The sequence below is a fragment of the Diabrotica virgifera genome, chromosome 10, assembly GCF_917563875.1.
Source record: "Diabrotica virgifera virgifera chromosome 10, PGI_DIABVI_V3a".
Lineage (NCBI taxonomy): Eukaryota > Metazoa > Arthropoda > Insecta > Coleoptera > Chrysomelidae > Diabrotica > Diabrotica virgifera.
In genome coordinates this window covers 95,321,535-95,344,480 of record NC_065452.1, presented here as the reverse complement: position 1 = coordinate 95,344,480, position 22,946 = coordinate 95,321,535, and the positions used below count along the sequence as shown (strand labels likewise).

Genomic DNA, 22,946 nt, shown 5'->3' with positions numbered 1-22,946 from the left:
GTAATAATCAATCATGCAATACATTAATTATAAAATAATTACCAGACCGTACTGTCATAACCTGACCATGTCATACAATGACATTAATTAACTACATATTTTGTTTTAAAATCGATATACAGATTAAGAATTAAAATAATTGTAAATTACGCAAGAACTATGAGACCTAGGTATAGGACATCCATATACCATTCGAAAGAAGTAAAATTGTTTAGTATAATTATTTATTAATATATATGGTGTTCTATTTAAAATAAGCATCATATGACACATTGAATAATCCAATAATGAAACTGTAAATGTTGAACACCCTGTAAATAATTGTGTAATAATTAATCATGGAATACATTCAGCCAATATCCAACTATTTAGATGTAAAAGTATTTTTTTCATAATTTCTTAAATAACTTGAAAAAAAAGCCTTTTTTTTAAACTTTACATTTTAAGAAAAGTCACCATAACTCAGAACACTCTGTACGTAGGTATAGGGAAGTCTTATAAAACTATGCCTTATTTTTTACGGACAATTAAAAAATGTAATAAAATACAGGGTGTTACATAAGAAAAAATATAACTTTGATACGCCGCCATTTATTAGGACACCCTGTATATTTCAAAATAATTTTAAAATGTAGATTTTGTCAACTTACAAACTACTAATTTAAAAATTTTTTCAAATCTTTTACCATTTCGCTGTAATCTTCCGTCCCGTTAGTGGTGACTCACCCTGTATATGACAGTCTTTTATATGTTTATGTATATGTATTAAGTTGATAGTATAGATCTGTATACGCTTGTGGTCCTATAAGATCTGCGTCCGACCTTTTTTTTGTCACTTTTCATATAAATTCCTCTTCTCTTTTATTTTTTCTTGTACTTCCACCCAGTACTAATTTGGCTAGATGGTTTGACCACCACCAAGTCTCTTTATTCTCAAACATATTTCCTGACGTTTTTCTAAGTATTTCAATAGCGGTATCTCTAATTGTGCTGTCCATCTTCCCAAAATAATTGTATTCGGGCCTTCCTTTCATGTTTCAGACCATTTTTTCTGATAAAATTACCGACTTATAAAATTAACAAGACTAAATAAGGCCAAATGCTCATTTGTAATATTTTGTTAATTCCAGCTATAAGAAAAGAGGCTATAAAGAAGGAACTACAAAGACTAGAAATTAATGATGAAGATAACTTAACATCCGGTACATTCAAAATTCAAAACATATCCCTTTACACCAAAAAGGTGGATCCTAGAGTCTTTCAGCAGTGTAAGATCTATTACGTTTGCGTGGTTCACCATGGAGCAATGGTATATTCAACAAAAACTGTTCGGCAGTATGGTAATTGCATAATTAGATTTGAAAATATTTTTACTTTCGAAAATATCAATTCAGATTTCGAAGTAAGAGTTAGTATTTACGGACTTCAGCAAGAGAGTAGAGTAAGTATTTTCTTCTGTTAAGTTTTTATTATTTTTTAATTATATCTTGCATCATCATCATCATTGGCTCTACAACCTATCCTATGGTGGGTCTTGGCCTGTTCTAGAATCAGCTTCCGTTCCTTACTATCCTTCGCCTTGGTTTTCCAATTTCGCACTCCTAACACTCGCAAGTCATCTTCCACCTGGGCCTTAAATCGTGCTCTGTTCCTGCCTCTTCTCATCACTCCATCCGGTCTCTGGCTATAATTGTGTTTGGACGGCTTCGCCTCATTCGTTATCTAAGCGGCCTATCCGCCGCAGCCTATTTATTTTGATAGATCTACCAATACTAGGCTCCCTATAAAGGTGGTAAAGTTCAAAATTATAGCGTTTACGCCATAATCCGTTTTCATCCATGCCTTTATAGATATATCTGAGGATTTTACGTTCAAAACAGCCGAGGCAACCAAACGACGTTTTTATAACGTAGATAACACGTCATAAAAATGACCAATTGACGTGTTTCTATGACGTAGTACCGACGTTGAAAATCACGTGTATTTGTCTCATCGATTTGACGTCATAATTATGACACTTTTAAAACGTCTAAAAGGTGACGACTTTTATACGTCGGTAAAATCACGTCTTTAATACTTTCAAAAAGTGACCTCTTTCAGATGTTTCAAAATAGGTAGTATAAAAAATATGTAACATGAAACATATAGGTCTACGTCCCATGTGTCGAAGATATACTACCATTTTTTTAAGATCGCTTGTGCATTAGAAGCTATCCAACATTGATTCTGCATGATTGTACCAGCACTCGCATTATAGAATTTTCACTATTCATATAAGTATACCTACTTACTGTGTCAAAACTAAAAAAACATACAAACTAATAAATAATTTATTAACAAATTACTCGATAACACATACCTAATTAGTTGATTAACAGAAAATAAACATAACCTCAAACAGTTGTCAAGCTACTGCATTAAGCTAACTCACTGAGCAAAAACGAATACAAATCTCTCAATTAACACGTTTATTCAACTAAATATCTAAATGAAAAGTCTTATTTTATCACACAAGACACAAACCACGTAAACAATAAATGCTAAATTTCTTATGAAAATTTTAACGAAAGTGTTTGGAGTAATACAAACACGCTCCTCCCAATTTTGTGACGTCAGGCTTAAACTGTCTGAAATGAAAAGGTTTTTTAAACGTTATTTTACTGTCATTAATCTGACGTATTTAAAATCACCTACAAAAGACGTCTATATGACGTAATTTTCAAAAACGTGTATAGATTCAACCAAAACTGACGTTTCCTCGACGTTATATGACGTCAGTTGGTTGCCTGGTTGGTCCGCGTTTCTGACGCGTAAGTGAGTGCGGGCTTGATTAGAGTTCTGTATATCAATATTTTTGTTCTTGTTGTGACTGTTTGATGTTAAAAGTTTCTTTAATTTATAGTACGCTCTATTTTCTAGATATATACGTCTGATAATTTCTGCAGTTACTGTATTACTTTGGTTGATTTGTGAGCCTAGATATACGAACTCTCTTACTCCTTCGAAAGAATATGTTCCAACCGTTAGATCTTCAGGTTCTGCTACTCAATTATTATTTGAGACCTTCATACACTTAGTTTTATTAATATTACCTTGTAGCGCCATTCTTTTTGCTGCTGCTTCCAATGCCGTTAACGATTGAACCAGGTCCGCTTTTCTTCTTACTATAAAATCGATGTCATCTGCATACGCTAGTATTTGTACACTCCTATTTATAATGGTCCCTCTTGTTGTTATTCCAGATTCTATAATAGCTTTCTCTAGGGTAATGTTGAATATAAGGCACGTTAGGCTATCTCCCTGTCTATCTCCCGGTTTGTGTCTAGAAAGTCACAGTTTGATATTCAAAATTATATCATGCATATGTTATATCTATTTATATTTTTAATATGATTCTAGAACTATTTTTTTGTGACGTTAGTTTCATTTGAAAATTATTTTGACAATAATACTTGTCTATGGGGCTAGGCAGCGAGGCCTTTGTATCAAATCTGTCCTTTTACTAAACCCCTCCAAAAACTTACTCGTATAATCTATATCTCTAGTTTCATGACCGTTATGGATCATTGGATTTCATGTTGACTACCATATTCGCTATCGTGACTTTATTAGCAGCTGTTTTTCGTTCTTGATAGTATCACCACATCCATAGTGCGTACGCTATGCACTGTTCCTTCTTCTTGTTCTTCTTATTTTGAATCTCTGGCTATACGGGCTATTCTCTCGATGTCGATTATCGTCAATGCTGATTCCACTCTCGTCTTCTCTGTCTTCCCCACCATAGTCTTGTATGTTAAAGAGATCTTTTATTTCTGTCGTTCGGTATTCTGTCTCTGTGTTTTTCCAGTTATTGACCTCAAAGTTCTCATTTTTGATGTTCTGAGTATCCTCTGGCTTTCTGCTGTGGCACATCTTGTTTCTATCGCGTACATCATGATGGGTCTTACACATGATTTGTATATGCGTACTTTCCCTTCCAGCCTCATATCTTTATTTCTCCAGATGTCATCCCTCAGACATCCTGACACGTAATTGGCTTTATTTGTTTGCTTTTGGACGCTCTCTTTAACATCTCCATAATTACATATTTCGACTCACAGATATTAGAATCTCGAGACTTGTTCTCCTGTGATTAATGTTTATACTGTATTTTAATTGGGTGATTGCCCGTTGATAAATAAATAATTAATTTGTTGTTAATTACTATTTTACATCGTATGGGTTTCCTTGACACTACCAGGGATTTGGTCTTAGCTGTTGATATTTTCATACTATAGTTCTTCGCCAAAGTTTGTGCCATTCGAAACTGTACAAACTGGCACAACCTGTTCCTTGCTACTGAAAATAGTCCTGTTTGTGCTCATATTTTGATCTTACCATTTACAAATCCACAAGGAAAAATTGTTCTATAGTATTCTGCTCATGTTATATTTTTCTGTTTTTTCTCCCAGAGGTAAACTTTCGTTTTTTCTGTAATACTTTGTATTATTATTTTTAGTTTCTTGATCTTCTGACCTTAACTTCTCAATAGACATTTTTTACCTGTTTGGTAATGTAGGTTTTTTATGTTTCTAAAGTGCTTTTCTAACTGCTCTATTTTCTTATTTCTGCAAATTCTTTTAACTTTTCTTCTAGCCATATATGTAGTTTTCGAATTTATTTTGGGTATTTTCTCTCTCTCTCTTTCTCTCTCTCTCTTTGTACTTTTGACCTGTTTCTTCTTGCCAAACCATTTCTACATTCTTTATCGAACCAGTCTTGACGTCTCTTTTTATGCACTGTTCCAATACACTTTACCGCTGCTTCGGACAAGGCTGTCTGTATGGTCTGCCATTATTCTTCTATTTCCTGCTTGATTGGATTCTCTAGCACTCTAGCCTTTAATTCAGTACTTTCTCTAGCCTATTTACTATCTATCTCTCGAGAATGCTCCAGAATTGGTAATTAAATCTGACTCAACAGATTTTGGAATTATTGGTAATTCTTGTTTTAAATTTTTCTATTACTATTGTATGGTCACTGTTCACACTGCACCTCCTGCAACCGAGTACTGCCTTGTGATGTTTACTTTCTGTTAAAACATGATCTATTTGAAATTTTACTTTTCAATCAGAGGAGGTCCATGTTAACTTATAAAGTTTGTATGATCAAAACTTGTGTTAGCTATTATCAGTTTGTTCTCTGTACCAAATTCGATTAACTACTCCCATTTTCATTTGATTTCTTATGTAAACTTCGTCCCCTTGTTATTCTTCTATAATATATTTCCTGTTTTCAGATTTTCTTATTCATATCTCCAATGATTATTTTTATGTCGTATTTCTGTATATTTCCTATTAGGGTGCTTAGATTTTCTTATAACTTTGTTTTGGTTTGTGAATATTTATCTTTAGTGGACGTATATACGTTAATGATACGTATCTTTCTATATTTTTTCTTACTCTCAAGTAACATATTTTATCTGATATTGCTTGAAACTCTACAACTGCTTTGTTTACCTTCTCAGACGTCATAAATCCCACTTCAAAATACTCTTAACCCCCCTACTCTTAAACAGGGTGCTCATTCCTATTTTTATTATTCCATTTCCCAGTTGTTTCATTTCTCAGTTGATTCATGTCTTGCAGGGCAAGGATATCTCCCAGGCAACCAAATAACGTTTACAAAACGTTGAAAAAACGTCATAATTATCACCAAACGACGTCAGTTTATCACGTTTTTTCGACGTCGAAAATCACGTGAATATGTCCCACCATAATTTACGTCATTTTTATCACGTTTTAAAGACGTGGTATGAAAAACGTAGTTTTTACGTCGATTTGTTCCACCATAATTCACGTTTTAAATACGTGATATGAAAAACATAGTTTTTACGTCGATTTTGCGTCGTTTTTTAGATTTATTTTTCATTTTATGGTTTTAGAAATACACAATAATTGAATGGTTTCGCCGAATAACGTTGTAAGCGCCACATGGTTTGTTTTTGAGAAGTCAAAGAAAAACTTTTAATATTGTGATAATGGTGAGTTTATACATTTTAAAGGTTAGTAATACAGTATGTATTTTGTATTTAAAAACTGTATTACTAACACTTAAAATATATAAACTCACCATTATCACAATATTAAAACTGTTTCTTTGACTTCTCAAAAACAAACCATGTGGCGCTTACAACGTTATTCGGTAGACCCATTAAATTATTTGTATGGGCATTGTTAGTATTTCAATTTTTCCATTTAAGTAAAACCAAATGGAAGGCTCGTTAAAATGCATAGAATTACAATATCCTCAATGCAACATATTAACATACATAGAATTTTCACTTTTTAGGTATATTATATTTACTGTGTCAAAACTACTCCAACATATGTATAAACTAATAAATCATTTATTAACAAATTAAACAATTAAGTCAGAATTTAATAACAAACTTAAGTTTAAACCATTTAAGTTAGATAATATATAATTATTATAATTATAACACACACTTTAAAGGTACGATTCCGACAACGACTGCAGACAGCAGTTACAGTTGTCACCATGACAGACGTCATTATTTTGCACTACTAATTTGCATAATTATTAGCAACTGACGTTCTGCCGGACAGCAGTTGCAGGCAGATGTCGGAATCAGTCTCATATAAATAAATAGTGCAAAGTAGTAACGTCCGTAATGCTGACAACTGCAACTGATGTTTGCAGTTGCCGTCTGCAGTCGTTGTCGGAATCGTACCTTTAGTCAGAAATGAATACATAAAAATAAGACCCAATATATTGAATTTCAATGAAAACTATCTGCTTTATATTTATAAATTTTAAGGAAAACGGTTGTATGATAAAAAATAGGACAAAACTATAATAGTCTGTGTTCTCACATATATTTCCATACTCTTATAATCCTCAAATTGATTCCAAATAATTATTACATATTTTTGCATACAAAAAGATCTACAGACACCTGAAAAATATATTTTTTGATTAAGGAACTGCAATGACCAAATTAAAATGATAAAAACAATTTACATGTGATATCTGATAATACACACTTAAAAGACTAATACATAAATACTCATGATGAAGAAGTACATTATAATTAAACATGAATAACCATTTTCATATCGTTGCAACATGAAGCCAAAGCCGTCTTATATTTCAGTTCGTTTAGAGACTGCAACAAGCACTCTGACCGAACAGTTTCAAAATTCATTAGTTTTTCATCAGAGAATGCATATGTTGCTATCTCCAAACCATGTACATAGCTGTAACATCTGTACATGCATTGGGTTCTTCTTCTTCTGTCTTCCTGTGGGCATACTCAGCTGCAAATAAGATTGCTGCAATATGGCTGCAAACTTCACTATTACCGGCCATACACATATGTGCATTTGCTATGCCATTGGAACTGGGTATCACCCAAGCATCTAGTGGTTTAGCGTTAGCTTTTTGGGAATGCTTTACCTAAAAAATATTTTATCTTTGTGGGAATGCTTTAACTATAAAAATTTATTTTTATTAGAGTATTTGCGTTCTTTACAATGATTAAGAATATTTTAAAATCAGACATTCATATAATATAATTTTAGAATAAACAATCATGACTGTTTATTATTCTCTTTTCTATCATAGCAATTACATGTCGTCGACCTAATCTGTAAACTGCGTAACTCCATTTATCCAAATTTTCAAAAAAGTACAAAAATCACAAAAAAATATTTCTCTAAATATGACTAATGTGAATACTACGTATCTCCCATTTTAAAAGATAGGATGGATACCTAACCTAACCTAACCTAACCTAACCTAATCTGTAAACTGCGTAACTCCATTTATCAAAATTTTCAAAAAAACTACAAAAATCACAAAATAATATTTCTCTAAATATGACTAATGTGAATACTACGTATCTCCCATTTTAAAAGATAGGATGCTAAAATGGAATATTTTATAGATACACATATCACTAGCATTTGTATAATGTTTAATGAGTATTTAATATTATTTACCACCAACTTTTTCTTGAAAATATCACTATCTAAACAGTGAGGTCAGTCGTGTGGTATGAGAAACTGGGAAGTTTACATATTTTTCGTACTAAATTTGCCGCAAGGGAGATACGGTGTATACGAAGATGTCACTATTTACTCTTCTGGCAAAAATATGCAATATGTGCATCCTTTTTTAAACGAGTAGGGATTTTTTCAAATAAATGGCAGTAATAACTCATTTTCAGAGAAATATGGAGTTTACAAATTAGGACGACAATACAGTCGGAAAAATGAAAGAATACCCATGAACGATCACATCAGTCACATATTATTCAGATTATTAATAATCTATCTCTCTCGTTTGTTATTTATGGAAAAAACAGCAAATACAAAATATGTGATTGATGTGTTCGTTTCATGGGTATTATTTAATTTTTTCGACTGTATGTCTGGTTTCAAACAGATATATAAACGTAAATAAACCTAATATTTAAAACCAATTTATCCAAAAGACACTAATACCATATATTTCTTAATGGTGAATAAATAAAATAAAGGCATACCTTTCCAGCAATAATATAGAAATAATTAACAATTTTTACTCCAACTTTCAAAACAAACCCAGCTGTAAAGGCTCATATGTGCCTGAAGGCTTTTGTATGCTTTCATCTCCTGTTTAAAGTAGTAACTGTGAGACTCCACCAGATATCTATAATAGCATTATAATAGTAATTGGTGGAATATCTAAATGTCCAATTATTTTCAGCTTCAATCAATAACTACAACAATAAAAGAAATAATGTTATTGCTTGCAAAATTCATCATTATTGATAAATATCAGGGAAAACTGAACAGTAAATAAAAATTGTTTCGCTTACCTTTCTCCAACATCTGGAGGTTCCAATAATAATTTCATTAAATAATCATTTTGCATTGTGGTAAGTTTATAAAGTTCACAAATGACAAACAAAAGTTTTAAAAATACACAAAAAAACAGCAAACAAAATCCAAATGAATCCAAAATAGACGACAATGAAATGAAACGATGATACAAAAATACAAACTCAAACAACATAACCTTTGTTTTGTAACTTTTGACTTTTGACAAGTAAGCTCCTCCCAATTTCGTGACGTCAGACTTAGGTTGTCTGAATCTGAAATGAAAACGTGTTTTTAAAGGTATTTTAACGTCATATAATCTTACGTATTTAAAATCACCTACAAAAGATGTTTACACGACGTAATGTTCAAACACGTGTATATATTCAACCAAACACTGACGTTCCTTCGACGTTATTGACGTCACTTGGTTGCCTGGGATTGAATATTTTACCATTACTAGATGGTCTCCTTCTTTTTCTTTTGTATAGGCAGTATTGCCTGTTTTCTTCAACGGTGCCTTTCATTCTGTCCCTAAATTGTCATTCCATCTTTTTCATGATTCTATCATATCTATATCATATCTATACAATCCTTGATTCAGACATCCTGCTTATGTATGTGTTGATTGCACTGTTCTTTTCTGTTCTTCACCTAGGTATTTATATTTTTTACCCCACATATGCTTCTGATTTCCTCATTTCTTACCTTGACCTGTAGTCCTTTTAAAGCAATCCTTAAGATTTTCATTTCGTTGGTCCTCAGATATCTTTGTGTTTTGCTTGTATCTGGTCTTGTTTCGGCCGTGTAAGTCATCTCTTCTTCTTCTTGTGCCACTTCTATCGGAGATTGGAAATCATCAAAGGCTGCCCTGACTTTGTCTACAGCTGACCTAAAAAGTTCATTAGTGGTGCAGCCAAACCACTCTCTCAAATTCCGCAACCAACACATTCTTCTACGGCCTGGATTCCGTTTTCCTTCTATTTTTCCTTGCATTATATTTTGAAGTTATGGGTATTTATGACCTCTCATCAGGTGACCCAAATACTTGAGTTTTCTGCGATTTATCATTAACAAAATTTCTGGGTCTCTTCCTATCCTTCGTATTACTTCAAGATTTGTGATTCTTTCAACCCAACTTATCTTCAGCATTCGACGGTAGCACAGATCTCTAAACTTTCAATATTTTTTATGTTGTTCTGTTTGAGAGTCCAGGCCTCTACACCGTATAATAGCGTGTTAAATACGTAGCCTCTTAGCATTCTAATCGTAGAGGGATGCTTATATCTCTGTTGCAGAAGAGTTTTCTCATCTTTATGAAGGTGGCCCTGGCAATTTCGATAAGTCTTTATTTCATTGTTTTGGTCTCCAGTTTCGTTTATTAAAGTTCCCAAGTATTTGTAACTTGATACTTTTTCAATTTGAATGCCATTTATACTAATATGTGCTGGTTGTGTCATGATTTTTCTGAAGACCATATACTTGGTTTTTTGATATAAATGTTTATGCCATAATTGTTGCAAGCAATATTTATGTTTGTAAGTAATCGTTGTAATTCTTCTACTGTTCTTGCAACTAGTACAGTGTCGTCCGCGTATCGAATATTATTTACAACCTCTCCATTGATTACGATTCCTTCATTTGCTTGCAAAAGGGCTTCCTGACAGATGCTTTCACTATATACATTAAATAGCAGTGGTGACAAAATGCATCCCTGTCTTACTCATCTATGTATTTCTATTGCTTTTGATATCTCATTTTCTATTTTGATGTTAGCTTTCTGATTCTAATGTAAGTTGAGAATTATTCGCAGATCTTTATTATCTATGTTTTTTCTTTCAAGAATGTCTCTTAGCCTATCGTGGCGTACTCTATCAAACGCTTTTTCAAAATCGATAAAATATGCATGTACTTCTTGATTAACGTCTAGGCATCTTTGTGTGCATTCAAACCGAAGAGAGCTTCTCGAGTACCTAGTCCTTTTCTGAACCCCATCTGTGTATTACTAATATCTGACTCCAACTTTTGATAAACTCGGTTGTGGATGATTTTTAGAAATATCTTTAGTAGATGGCTCATTAAAGATATTGTTCGATGTTCTGAACATTCTTTTGCATTGGATTTCTTTGGCAGTGTAACGAATGCAGACAGCAGCCACTTTTAAGGTATAATACCAGTATTGTATACTGTGTTAAATAAGTGCAATATTATACCTATTGATTCATCATTCAAGAGCTTTAGTAATTCAGTAGGAACCTCATCGGGTCCATTTGCCATTCCAGTTTTGGAATTTCTAAGTGCCATTTCTACTTCACATTTTAGGATTTCCGGTTCCGTTTCACCATTTACCTAGACAATGTAATTTCTGTTGTACTCAAACAATTCTCTTATGTATTCACTCCATCTATTAATGTTTTCTGTTAAGTCTATAATAATATTTCCGTCTTTGTCCTTAAGCAAACTTATTTGATGTCTTCTTTGGGTTCCTGTAAGTTCTTTTACTTTTTTATGTATATTGAATGTGTCATACTTTCTTTCCTTGTCTCCCATTTCTACACATTTTTCTTTAATCCATGAATATTTTTCCTTCTTTATTATTTGCTTTATGTTCTTATCAACTTCTCTGCATTTTTCTGAATTATTCTTCAATTTGCGTCTTTCATCCATTAGTATCTAGTATGTCTGGTGTCAAACACACCTTATGTTTTTTGTAGATTTGGTTAGGTGTTTCTTTCCCGTAGTTCTTATTATAGTGTTTATATACTTCAGTTTTTCATCTATGTTGTCTGTTCTGCGGATTTGGTTTTCTGCTACACTGAGGCTGGTGTTGATTTCTTCTCGCACTATTTGTCGTCGGTGTTCACTTTTAAGCTGGCTTAAGTCTAACGCTGGGATGATGGTTGTAAGTCATAACTGGCCTAATAACTGACTTATATATTCGGGCCTTTGTTTCCAATCTTAGGTGTTTGGTTTTTGCAAATTGTGTCGTTTAGGCATCCGGCCGTTCTACTGGCTTTAATTATTTGTTCTTCTACCTCGCTTTCGATATTGTTGTCGGCTGATCGATTAATTCCCAGGTATTTGGAAGTCATTACTTGTTGCTTAATTTGATTGTCTAACTCCAATTTGCATCTTATTGGTTTTTTGGCAATTACTAAGCTATTGTTTTTTGAACTGATATTTTCATTTTCATTTCTTTTGCGTTAATGTTGAATTAGTGCAGTACTAATACGGTGTCATCAGCGTGTCATACGGAGTATTTTTATCTCTCTATATCGCCCATTTTGTACCCTCTTTTTATCTTCACTCTTTTTATTATTGCATCCAACATTATGTTAAACAGTAGAGGGCTTAGTGAATCTCCTTGCCTGATTCCTTTGTTTGCTTGTATGAGTTCTGTTATTATTCCATTGACTTTCATTTCTATTTTATTTTTTACATATATGTTTTCTATCAGTTTTATGATATCCAGTGGTAAATTTTTGTCATATAGTAGGTTTATCACATATTTTAATTGTATTCTATCAAACGCTTTCTGTAGGTCTATAAGACAGAAAAAGATTGGCTTCTTATATTCTAATAACTTCTTCGCTATTTGCCCTCACAAAAATCTGCATCGTTACATGATCTTCCTTCTTCATTATTTGACCTTAAGTTTATTAAAGCTCCCTGCTTATAATTACGTCTTACATTCCATGTTCCAATTTTTATTATTGTCTCGGATTGTTGGCTTTTTCTTGTACTTATTTCTCCATTTTCCTTAGCCGTATTCCCTTTCCTTACAGTTTCGATATCATACCACATCCTTTGATTTTCTTCTACTAGTTGTTTTGGCAATTTTGCTCTGGTAGTTTTTTTCTTTTACTATTTTAACTATTTCTTCCTGCATTTTCTTTTCTTTTGATGTCTGATCAATATTTATGTTATATCTTGTAATTGTTTCATTTCGTTTTTAATTTTCTTTTTTCTTTCTTTATGTCCTTTAGTTGTTTATTGTTCTCCATTTGGTCTTTACTTATATTTTATTTCGTTAATCATTACTTCACTTTTGTATGTTGTTCTGAAGCTATTTCCTTGTGGAATTTTTTTAATCAACTATTTTTAATGGGAAATAAGCCACAATTTTACCAAAAAATGATTTTATTAACGTTTCGAAACCCAAATAGGGTTTCGTTGTCAAAATACAAAATACTACTAAAATAAACAAAAATGTTGTTGCTAAGTAAATTTTTCATTTTTATACATTGATTTTTGCATTATTTCTTGCATTATTTAAATCATGACATCCTCTTTCTCTTCTTTTCTCTCCGTGTCGCTTTTAGAAGGTGCCAAATATGTACCTCATACAGTATGGTGCAAATGTTTTTAGATTAAATTAGTTATTTCGTAAGCCGGAGACTTTAAGGAAAAATCCCAAAACAGGTTGCTTTTTATTTTTAAATAATGATATTTTGGCATATATATCATACGAGCACATAATTGAATAACCTTTCAAATGAGACATCACTTTGCCCTTAGTCTTATTTAAAAAAATATCATCGATTACGTCATCACGTTCATATGGATGACGTCACTCGTATGATTTAAAAACCAATATAACATGATTTTAAAAATAAAAGTCGACCTTTTTCGGGATTTTTCCTTCGACGGTTTACGAAATAATGAATTTATTCCAAACATTTGCGCCATACTGTATATTAATTTAATATTAAAATTTAATTTATTTGATACGGCAAATATATTAACATGTATTTATTTTACGTTTTAGCCTTCAGTATGGCCACCAAAGGTTAAGGGACAACTCTTACCTTTGCCTAACGTTGTCAAGAAGTCACTTTTCGAACTATGGGGTACACGCACCGTAAAACCGTCTCAAAGAAATTATAATGTATACGACCTCCTCCATACTCCTTTGGACGTACCTATGGTTAGTACGTTCAGAGCTGCCGTTACTATAGATTTCAATATCAATGTTAAAGAGACAGGGTACCTCGCGTTAGGTCTTTCAGTCCAAGGATACATCCTTTGGGAAGAAAAGTGGTGTACGCTGGAAGGCTGTATCCTAAAATATTGGAACTTCAAACTAGAAGAAAACACTTGTGTTCCAGAAGGTGAGATAGATTTAAAAAATTGTGTTTCATACGAGTTTACTGATGTTGACGAGGAAATCTGCCCAAATCCCACAACCTTGGGTATAAGTGTTAAAGATGAATTTAACAACTATAAATACTATTTATTATCCACTGAAAACCTAAAGGACTTCGAAAAATGGACCCACAGTATAAGTACTGTCTTCTGTTACTTAAAAAAGTGGAACGGGGATGGATACCCACGAACGTTGCGACGCTATTTATAACTTTTTAAAGACAAATTCAAGAATTTGTACTTTTTGTATAATCATCATCATCATCAATCAGTTTTGATTTGTCCATTGTTGAACATAGGCCTCCTCCAGATGTTTTCATCTTCTTCCCTTCTGTGCCTCTGATATCCAGTTGGTCAGAATCCCTTTGAGGTCGTCGGTCCATCGCGTTGGGGGTCTTCCAGGCTTAGCTTGTTTGCTCGTGTTCTCCACTCAAGCAATTTTTTGTTGCAATTTAACACATTGGTTAAAAGCTTTCCTTTTTAAATGGATTGGTATAATTGTTTTAAATACATCACTCATTTTTCCGCATGCAGCCAACCCTAAACTTATTCTTCTGAGTAGGTCAAATATTGGGTTGTCTCGCGCTAACCTTATTTCGTGACCCAAATACATATATTTTCCCATGAGCGATAAAGTCAGTAAGTTCTATTGGCGATTTCTCGATTTCTGTTAGCTCATTTGGGACGAGATTGGTCATCATTTCTATTTTTCCATGGTTTATCTTTAAACTATCTCTCTGTGTTACTTGCTGTAGCATAACTCTAGCTTCTCCTAAGTCATCTGTTATGAGAACAATGTCATCGGCACATCAGAGATGATATTTTTATCGGCGCTAATACCCATTGATTTCCACTCTAGTCGTTTAATTGTGTACTCCATGACTGTTAGAAATACTTTGGAAATAAGGTATTTCCCTCTCATATCCCTCTACCAATTTTCATCTTCTCAGTCATGTAATGGAGGTTAACATTTGTTGTCGCATTTTCGTTATAATTCGAATAATATTGGCATATTTGTGGTCTATTCTGCCTTCTGATACTGCTTTTAAGGTAGCAACCGTTTCTACTTGTTACATGCTTTGTCGAAGTCGATAAAGAGAAGAGCAAGTGGTCTATTGTATTCGATAGACCTTTCGACTAGAGTTTTAAGGCATTGCAAATGGTCGTTTGTTCCGTGTCCCGATCAAAATCCTGCCTGTTTTTCTAACTGATAGAAATCAAGTTTTTCGGGTGCTCTAAACTATATATTATGGTTATTAAAAGTATACAAAATATAATGTGCAACATCTTGACGTCTGCCCCCCCCTGAAAATTTTTATATGGGCGCCCGTGGGTTATATAGGTGGTTTAGCAAGCTAATTGGCCTATAGTTTTCAAGATCTAATTTATCTCCTTTTTTATGAAGGAGGATTGTAACCGAATTCTTCCATTATTAGGAATATTTTCATTATGCAGAAGAGATTAAAAAGTGTTTGGATTCGTGACATCAAAAGTGGACATCATAGTTTAATTCTCTCAATGACTACACCATTTTCCCCCGGACCCTTTATTACACTGGGGTGCAAAATTAACCGGACACCTTAAAAATGGGTCATTTTTGATGTCCCGAATTTCCTAAACCTGTTGTATGAGTTAAGTGATTTTTGAAGATATTCTTCTTTAGGCGCGATTCGATTGAGGGTAAAATTGTACATAAATCTGCGCGCCTGCGCAGACAGTATGTACACAGACAGTATGTAGTTCATTGCTAATCTTTCAAGATAGGTATGTATGTATCTGTAACCGTGCAAATAAGTCATTAAAAGAATATATTAGTGTTTTTAGGAAATGTTTTATTTATTATAATTCTTGTGTTTTTGGATTTGTGTTTCTCTTTAGTAAAATAATAAAATATTATATAAGCATAATATTTTTACACTATATGTCGCCGTGTTGTTTAATTATATCCGAAACTTACATGTCAATTACAAGGACCTCGCTGGAGTAGTTGGTAATGCGTTAGCTCTGAGATTGGAATGACGCGGGTTCAAATCCTGGGCGATTCATATTTTTTTTTATTTTTGGTTGTTTTAATACAATTTTTTGAAAGTGGTAGATAATAAAGTTAGTTTGATTTTTAAATAAAATACAAATAACCTGTTAAGTATATTTACTTCGTTTAAATTACCTATTATATAATAGAAGAATATCTTCTTACGTGCGTACAAAGTACACACACATTCTTTTTTTTAATATGTTATAGCCTTATTCGTTAGCAATATCGCTGTAATAATATTGTTACTAAAAGTATAAATTTTCATTGTATACCGGGTGTACCAATGACACTGTGTTTTTTTCTCAAAATTCGCATCACACTGTGCAATATTCTAGCATTTATAAAATACTGAAATTAAAACCCAACTATAGATTCATGTTTTCTCAACATTCTGTTTTTTGATTCATTCGCTTATGTTGGACCATAAAAAAGTAAGGTACTTTAACAATTACCCATGTTTTTCATGAATACAGGGTGTTTTTAAACAAGTGTGGCAAACTTCAAGGGGTAATTCTACATGAAAAAATAATGACAGTTTGCTTTATAAACCTATGTCCGAAAATGCTTCGTTTCCGAGATAGGGAGAGTTGAAATTTTTATTACAAAATGACGATTTATTTATTGCTTTAAAACCGCTTGAGATATGCAAATGAAATTTGGTGGGTTTTAAGACGTAGTTATTGTACATTTTTGACATACAAGTAAGAATTTAATATTCACCATTGGCGCGCATACGGGTGATATGAGCGGTTATATTACCCGTATGCGCGCCAATAGTGAATATTAAATTCTTAATTGTATGTCAAAAAATGTGCAATAACTACGTCTTACAACCGACCAAATTGTATTTGCATATCTCAACCGGTTTTAAAGCAATAAATAAATCGTCATTTTGTAATAAAAATTTCAACTCTCCCTATCTCGGAAACGAAGCATTTTCGGACATACCGTTTACAAAGCAAACTCTCATTATTTTTTTATGCAAAACTTTCCCTTAAAGTTGGCAATACCCATTTAAAACACCCTGTATTGATGAAAAACATGGCTAGTTTTTAAAGTACCTAACTTTTTATGGTACAATGTAATCGAATGAATCAAAAAGCAAAATGTTGAGAAAACATGAGGCTATAGTTGAAATTTAATTTCAGTATTTTATAAATGCTAGAATGTTCCACAGGGTGATGCAAATTTTATAAAAAAAAACATAGTTTGATTTATACACCCGGTATACAATGAAAATTTACCTGTTTAGCAACAATACTATTACAGCGATATTGTTAAAGAATAAGGCTATATTATATTAAAAAATCACTTAAATCGGACAACAGGTTTAGGAAATTCCAGACCTCAAAAATGACGCATTTTTAAGGTGTCCGGTTAATTTTGCACCCCAGTGTATTTTTCATATTTTTGAAAACATGTTGAATTTCCTCATGTGATATGTCTGGTATATCCTCTCATCCAACATTCTATAGGATTGGAATTCTTTGGAATTGGATCTTTTGTATTGGTTGTTCGATGAGCTCTGGAATAACTTTTATATAATGGACAGTGTCACTTTGAAAAGGCGCCACCCTCTATAATTTGGTCCCTATAGAGAATCATAAAAATATGCAAAAACACTTCAAATTTATTTGTAGGGGGGAATTTTGTAGACCAGCTTTTAACTAAATTACATCAAACCTCTAGCGGGGGCGGACACAACCACCAAAATCTTTAATGGAAAGGGGGAAAGTGATACCCCTTTTAAAGGTCGTTCAAATACAGTACATTCAGTTCAGTACATTTGGAATAATCAATTAAAACTGTAAAGATTCTAAGTATAGAGTTCAGAACTCCAAAATTTTTTTGGAGTATTGAGTATAAGATTTTTTCAGAAGTACTGAAAAGAAATATAACATAATATGTGGTATTGTTGACAAGACAGTTGAACGATCTTTAAAATGAGGTATCACTTAACTCTCCTTCTATTAAAGATTTTGGGGGTTGTGTCCGCCCCAGCTAGAGGTTTGATGTAATTTAGTTGAAAACTGGTCTACAAATTGTCCCCCTCACAAATAAATTTGACGTGTTTTTGCATATTTTTATGATTCTCTATAAATAGGGACCAAATTATAGAGGGTGGCAACTTTTCAAAATTGACACACTGTATACTGTTTCATAGAAACTTTAATATTTAAATATTAATTTGATTGTATCTGTATATATAGTATTTTTACTACAAAAACGTTATTACGTAGGTCAAAATTTTTGACGTAAGAGAACTGTCAAAACATTAGAATGTGACTTTTCATTATTGCCATGTTTATTATATATATGGTAATAATGAAAAGTCACATTCTAATGTTTTGACAGTTCTCTTACGTAAAAAATTTTGACCTACGTAATAACGTTTTTGTAGTAAAAATACTATAATACATTAGTGTAAGTATATTTGTAAAATTATTGTTGTATAATATGTGTAAAATTGTATATATTTAAAATTACAAATACATGGTATTTATTAATTATTTTGATGTTAATGTTAATAATTTTGTTCGTAATAAAAAAATGTTACAATTTTTTTCTATGTTTTACTTCTTAATTTAATGCCCAATCTTTTAGTTTTATAGTCTTTGACCATAAACTTATATTCCCGATAGATCATATTACTAGTAACACATGAAAGAAGTGCTGTTATTATTAAAAAGAGAGAATAAAAGGATAAATAAGTGACCTATAGAACTAAACCCACTATAGAAGTCATTAAGTAGTGTCAGCCAGCAGACTAGAATACAGCAAATAAGTTTGAAAACTAAGTGGATTACTACCTAATAACAGAGCACGCTGAATATGACTGATTTACACCAAGCTTGGCAAAAAGTGAAAGAAGCACTCCTAAACAATGGTAAACAAGGATGCGCATTAACAAGAACTGGTGAAACAACGAAATAAACAAAGAAGTAATGTTCAAGAACATAGTTTGGAATAATTATCTAAGAAAGGAAGCCACAGACAACCACCAAAAATACAAACAACGGAGAACCAAAGTGAAAGATATGGTACTAGTATCGAAACGGAAAAGTTGGGACGAATTTCGAAACAAGATGGAAGAAGATTATCTCCTTAACTTAAAGTAATTCTTCAAAACCCTAAAGAATCTAAGTACCGAAAAGTGTCCACAAACACCAAAGTCTATAAGAGACAAACGGCACCTACTGCATGACAATGATCACATCATAGATAGATGGAAGCAATATTTCGAGGATCTACTGAACACTTAAATCGATGCAGATAGCAAACAAGAAGAACTAGAAGAGGCAGAACAAAAAGACCAAAGTCCAGGCAAAATAGCTATAGCAGAAATAAAAGAAATTATACAAAAACTTAAGAAAGGTAACGCGGCTGGATTTGATAAAATCACAGCGGAAATGCTAAAAACATGGGCGATAAGAGCATTAAATTGCAAACTAAAGTTTGTAATACGATATGGAGTGAGAGCAGAATACCAAAAGTCTGGGAAGTGGGGGTTATTCTACCCATTTTCAAAAGGGGAGATAGGCGATAATATAGCAACTACAAACGTATAATACTAATGAGCAGCCCACCCAAAGTATACGAAAGAATATTAGAGAAACATCTTTTACAAGAAGTTGATTCTAAAATGGAACAATCACAAGAGTGGATTCAGAAAACACAAATATCCAAGACCACATTTTTACTATCAAAAAATTAATACAAAATGCATGAAACTCAAGCACTGAGTTATACGAAGCCTATTTATTGTCTTAGGAAAAGCAATGGGCAGTGCTCTAAGGCAGGGGTCACCAATTATATTTCCTGAGGGTCCGTTTCGAAAACCTATGACACTTCCGGGGTCCGGAGTTAACACTACCTGTCTGGTTGTTCCAATTCGGTAAACAAATCAGAAGGGAGCAGTGCGAAAGTTTTAGGCAGAAATTGTTTCTAAAAGTTTTTTAATAAATCAAAAACATCACCTTTTTTGCTCCCGAAAATATATCTTTAGCATTTTTGGGTTATCTTAAACAAAAAAGATTTTCTGGCATTTTTCTCAAAACTTGATAGATTTCAAGTTTAAAGCGATTTATAAAGTGGAAAATGCGAAAATAAGCATTTTCGAAGCTTGAAAATTCATATGTACCTACATAAACATTCAATTTCAAGATTCTGATGAGTTATTGGTATTGGGGTCTTTTTCAATTTCGACCGTTTGTTTTTATTGGCGCATTTAATTAGCACATTGGCAATAATTAATTGAATACTTAAAAATCATTAAGAAAAAAATATGTTAATAATAAATTTTAATAAATGTATTTGTTGGGCATTTTTTGCATAAATATGTATAATATGTATAATAAGAGCGACAGAGACGCACCATAAATTGCGATGTGCGGCGACTTAAAAGTCGAGTGGACTCACATAATTAACAATTAAAAATAACGGTCTATATTGAAGTAAGTCCCGATTACTCGTTAGAATCTTGAACTTGAATTTATAAACTTCAATTTAGGCACTTGGCAACCTGAAAACTAATAATTTACATATGAGTTTTCAAACCTCGAAAATACGTACCTAGGTATTTTCACATTTTCAGATTTTAAATCGCTTAGAACTCGAAAACCATCAACTTTAGAAAAAATGACAAGAGACCTTTTTTTTTAAATAAAATTTTTGGGGCTAAAAGGTAATTTTGATTTTGTATAAAAAGATTGATTTGCCCGGGATCCCGGGCCCCGTCTGATTTGTTTAAGGGGACATTTTTGAACAAGAATCCACAAAAAAAAAACCTAATCAGAAAATTTGCCATTGTTTACAAAATTAAATTATCAGTGAGACAAATGACATTTTTTATTATGTACATCTGTTAGCTGAGATCTGTACCGATTTTTAATAAAGTTTATTCTTAATAAAGCGGCTTCGCACACATAAGTTGAGTCAAATATAATATACAACTTTATGGCCAAACATTTTCAAAATTGCCAAACGCTATATTCTGAATTTAATGACCGTCCGCACAAAAGTAGCTCACGGTCCGGATGCGGACCGCGGTCCGCTAATTGGTGACCCCCTGCTCTAATAGTCTAAGAGCTACAGGCGAGAAATCATCGTGTTTATTGCTCTACAAGGTCAAAGTACAACTACAGATTACATGTCATGACATATGACATAAGACAATCATGCCATTGGCAAACCTGTGTAAAAAAATGTAACTACTATTAGGTAGTGTCCAATTGCAATGTAATAGTCTAAGAGCTAGAGCCGAAAAATCATCGTCATAAGTAATATGGAGTTTGGCATGTGAAATGTGTCTATTGTATGTTGATAATTATGACCCCTTTCAGGCTGACACCTCAGTGGATACAGGGAGTAGCAATAAGGGATGAAAGGGGAAAGTTAACGCAGTCATTAAAGGTTTTCACCTCCTATTTTGTTAAACCTCCATCGATTTACATGAAAATTGGTGAGTAGTTAGAGCATACCTCAAGAAATAAAACTGATATGGTGCCAACGTGCGCTTTTACCCTGGGGGTGGATGCCACCCCTTCTCAGAGGTGAAAACTATTTTATTAAAAATAACCCCACTAATCGATAGAGGGACAAATTTTAAGCACAATTTATTACCTCTAATTATTAAAATAAATCAATACTTTTTGAGTTATTAAAGATCAAAGATTTGAATTTTTCGTGAAATAAATGCATGATCTAAAGCGGTTTTTCGTAAATAATTCAAAAACTGTAAGTTTTACCAAATAGTGATGATTACCAAAATTGAAGATAATAAAAAATAAAAGATATTTCTTATTCGAAAAACCTTTGAGAATTAATAAAAAGTGAGTTATAGGTGATGGAATGTATATTTTTTTTCGGCTAGTACCCAAATCTATGTATTCAAGCTCAAATAACGGGAAAACGGTGCATTTTATAAAATATATTTACTGAACACTTGTCAAAGTACTTAGAAATATGTATCAATGAGCTCCCGGAAAAGTTGATACCATTAAACATTATGTTACAAACATTTTTCAAAATTTAGGCTCCAAAAATTTGGAGCTTAATTATTATATTATTTATATAAATTTTTAAAATGGTTTTAAGACATTTTTTTAAAATATAGCAAAAATGTATTTGAATATTTTGTCAAATGTGCCCATTATTGGACACCCTCAGTTTCTGTACATATTCAGTTTATACAGGGGCGGTTCTAGACCAAAAAAAGTGGGGGGCAAGGGAACACAACCGCTGAATAAACAAGATAACGTGCCTTTTTAACGAAAATTGTAGTACAAAAGTACTGTAAAAACTGAAGGGGGGAAGCTGCCCCCTGCCCCTGGCTAGAACCGCCACTAAGTTAATATCGATAGAAAAAATTCAATTAAATATCGAAATAATATAAAAATAATATTTTAGTAACATACATTTAATTAATAATATGTTCTTTTTATCATTCGTAACTTTACGCATGTGCTCTTAAATTGACGCTATTATATAGGTACTTGTTACTGTCATTTCGGAGTCGGCGTTTGTATTGAATATATCCATCTCAATCTGAGCTATATCAACATCTTTTAGGAGCACGATACATTACAAGTATTTGGTTGAACGCCTATAAAGAAAATCCAACAGATCTGGTTATTGAACCAAATCGTTGGGAACTTGCTGAAGATAACACATATAAATTCAAATGGTTTGAAGGGTCTTAAATACCAGAGATTGTTAGAGATATTATTTTTGAGAATGAAACAGACGATGAGATGGATGATGAGCAAGCTGATGATGACATTCATAATAGCGAAAGTGATGAAAATAATTATGATAGCGATTTTAGTGAATGTGACAGCGAAAGTGAAAAATAAATAGTATTTTCAACGAAAATTTTGATTTCGTTTATAAATTCGCAAAGT

At 32.6% G+C, this 22,946-nt stretch overlaps 1 protein-coding gene across 1 annotated transcript in view; it reads left to right on the top strand.

Moving 5' to 3' along the window:
• The window catches only part of LOC126893121 (anillin-like), a 102,801-nt gene extending 80,056 nt beyond the window's left edge, over nucleotides 1–22,745 (top strand). Inside the window, exons 5-7 of the mRNA XM_050663067.1 lie at nucleotides 1,131–1,441; nucleotides 13,633–14,143; nucleotides 22,615–22,745. Coding sequence (XP_050519024.1) covers nucleotides 1,131–1,441; nucleotides 13,633–14,143; nucleotides 22,615–22,745 — 953 coding nt within the window. The remainder of the gene's footprint in view (nucleotides 1–1,130; nucleotides 1,442–13,632; nucleotides 14,144–22,614) is intronic.
• Nucleotides 22,746–22,946: the final 201 nt, after the last annotated feature.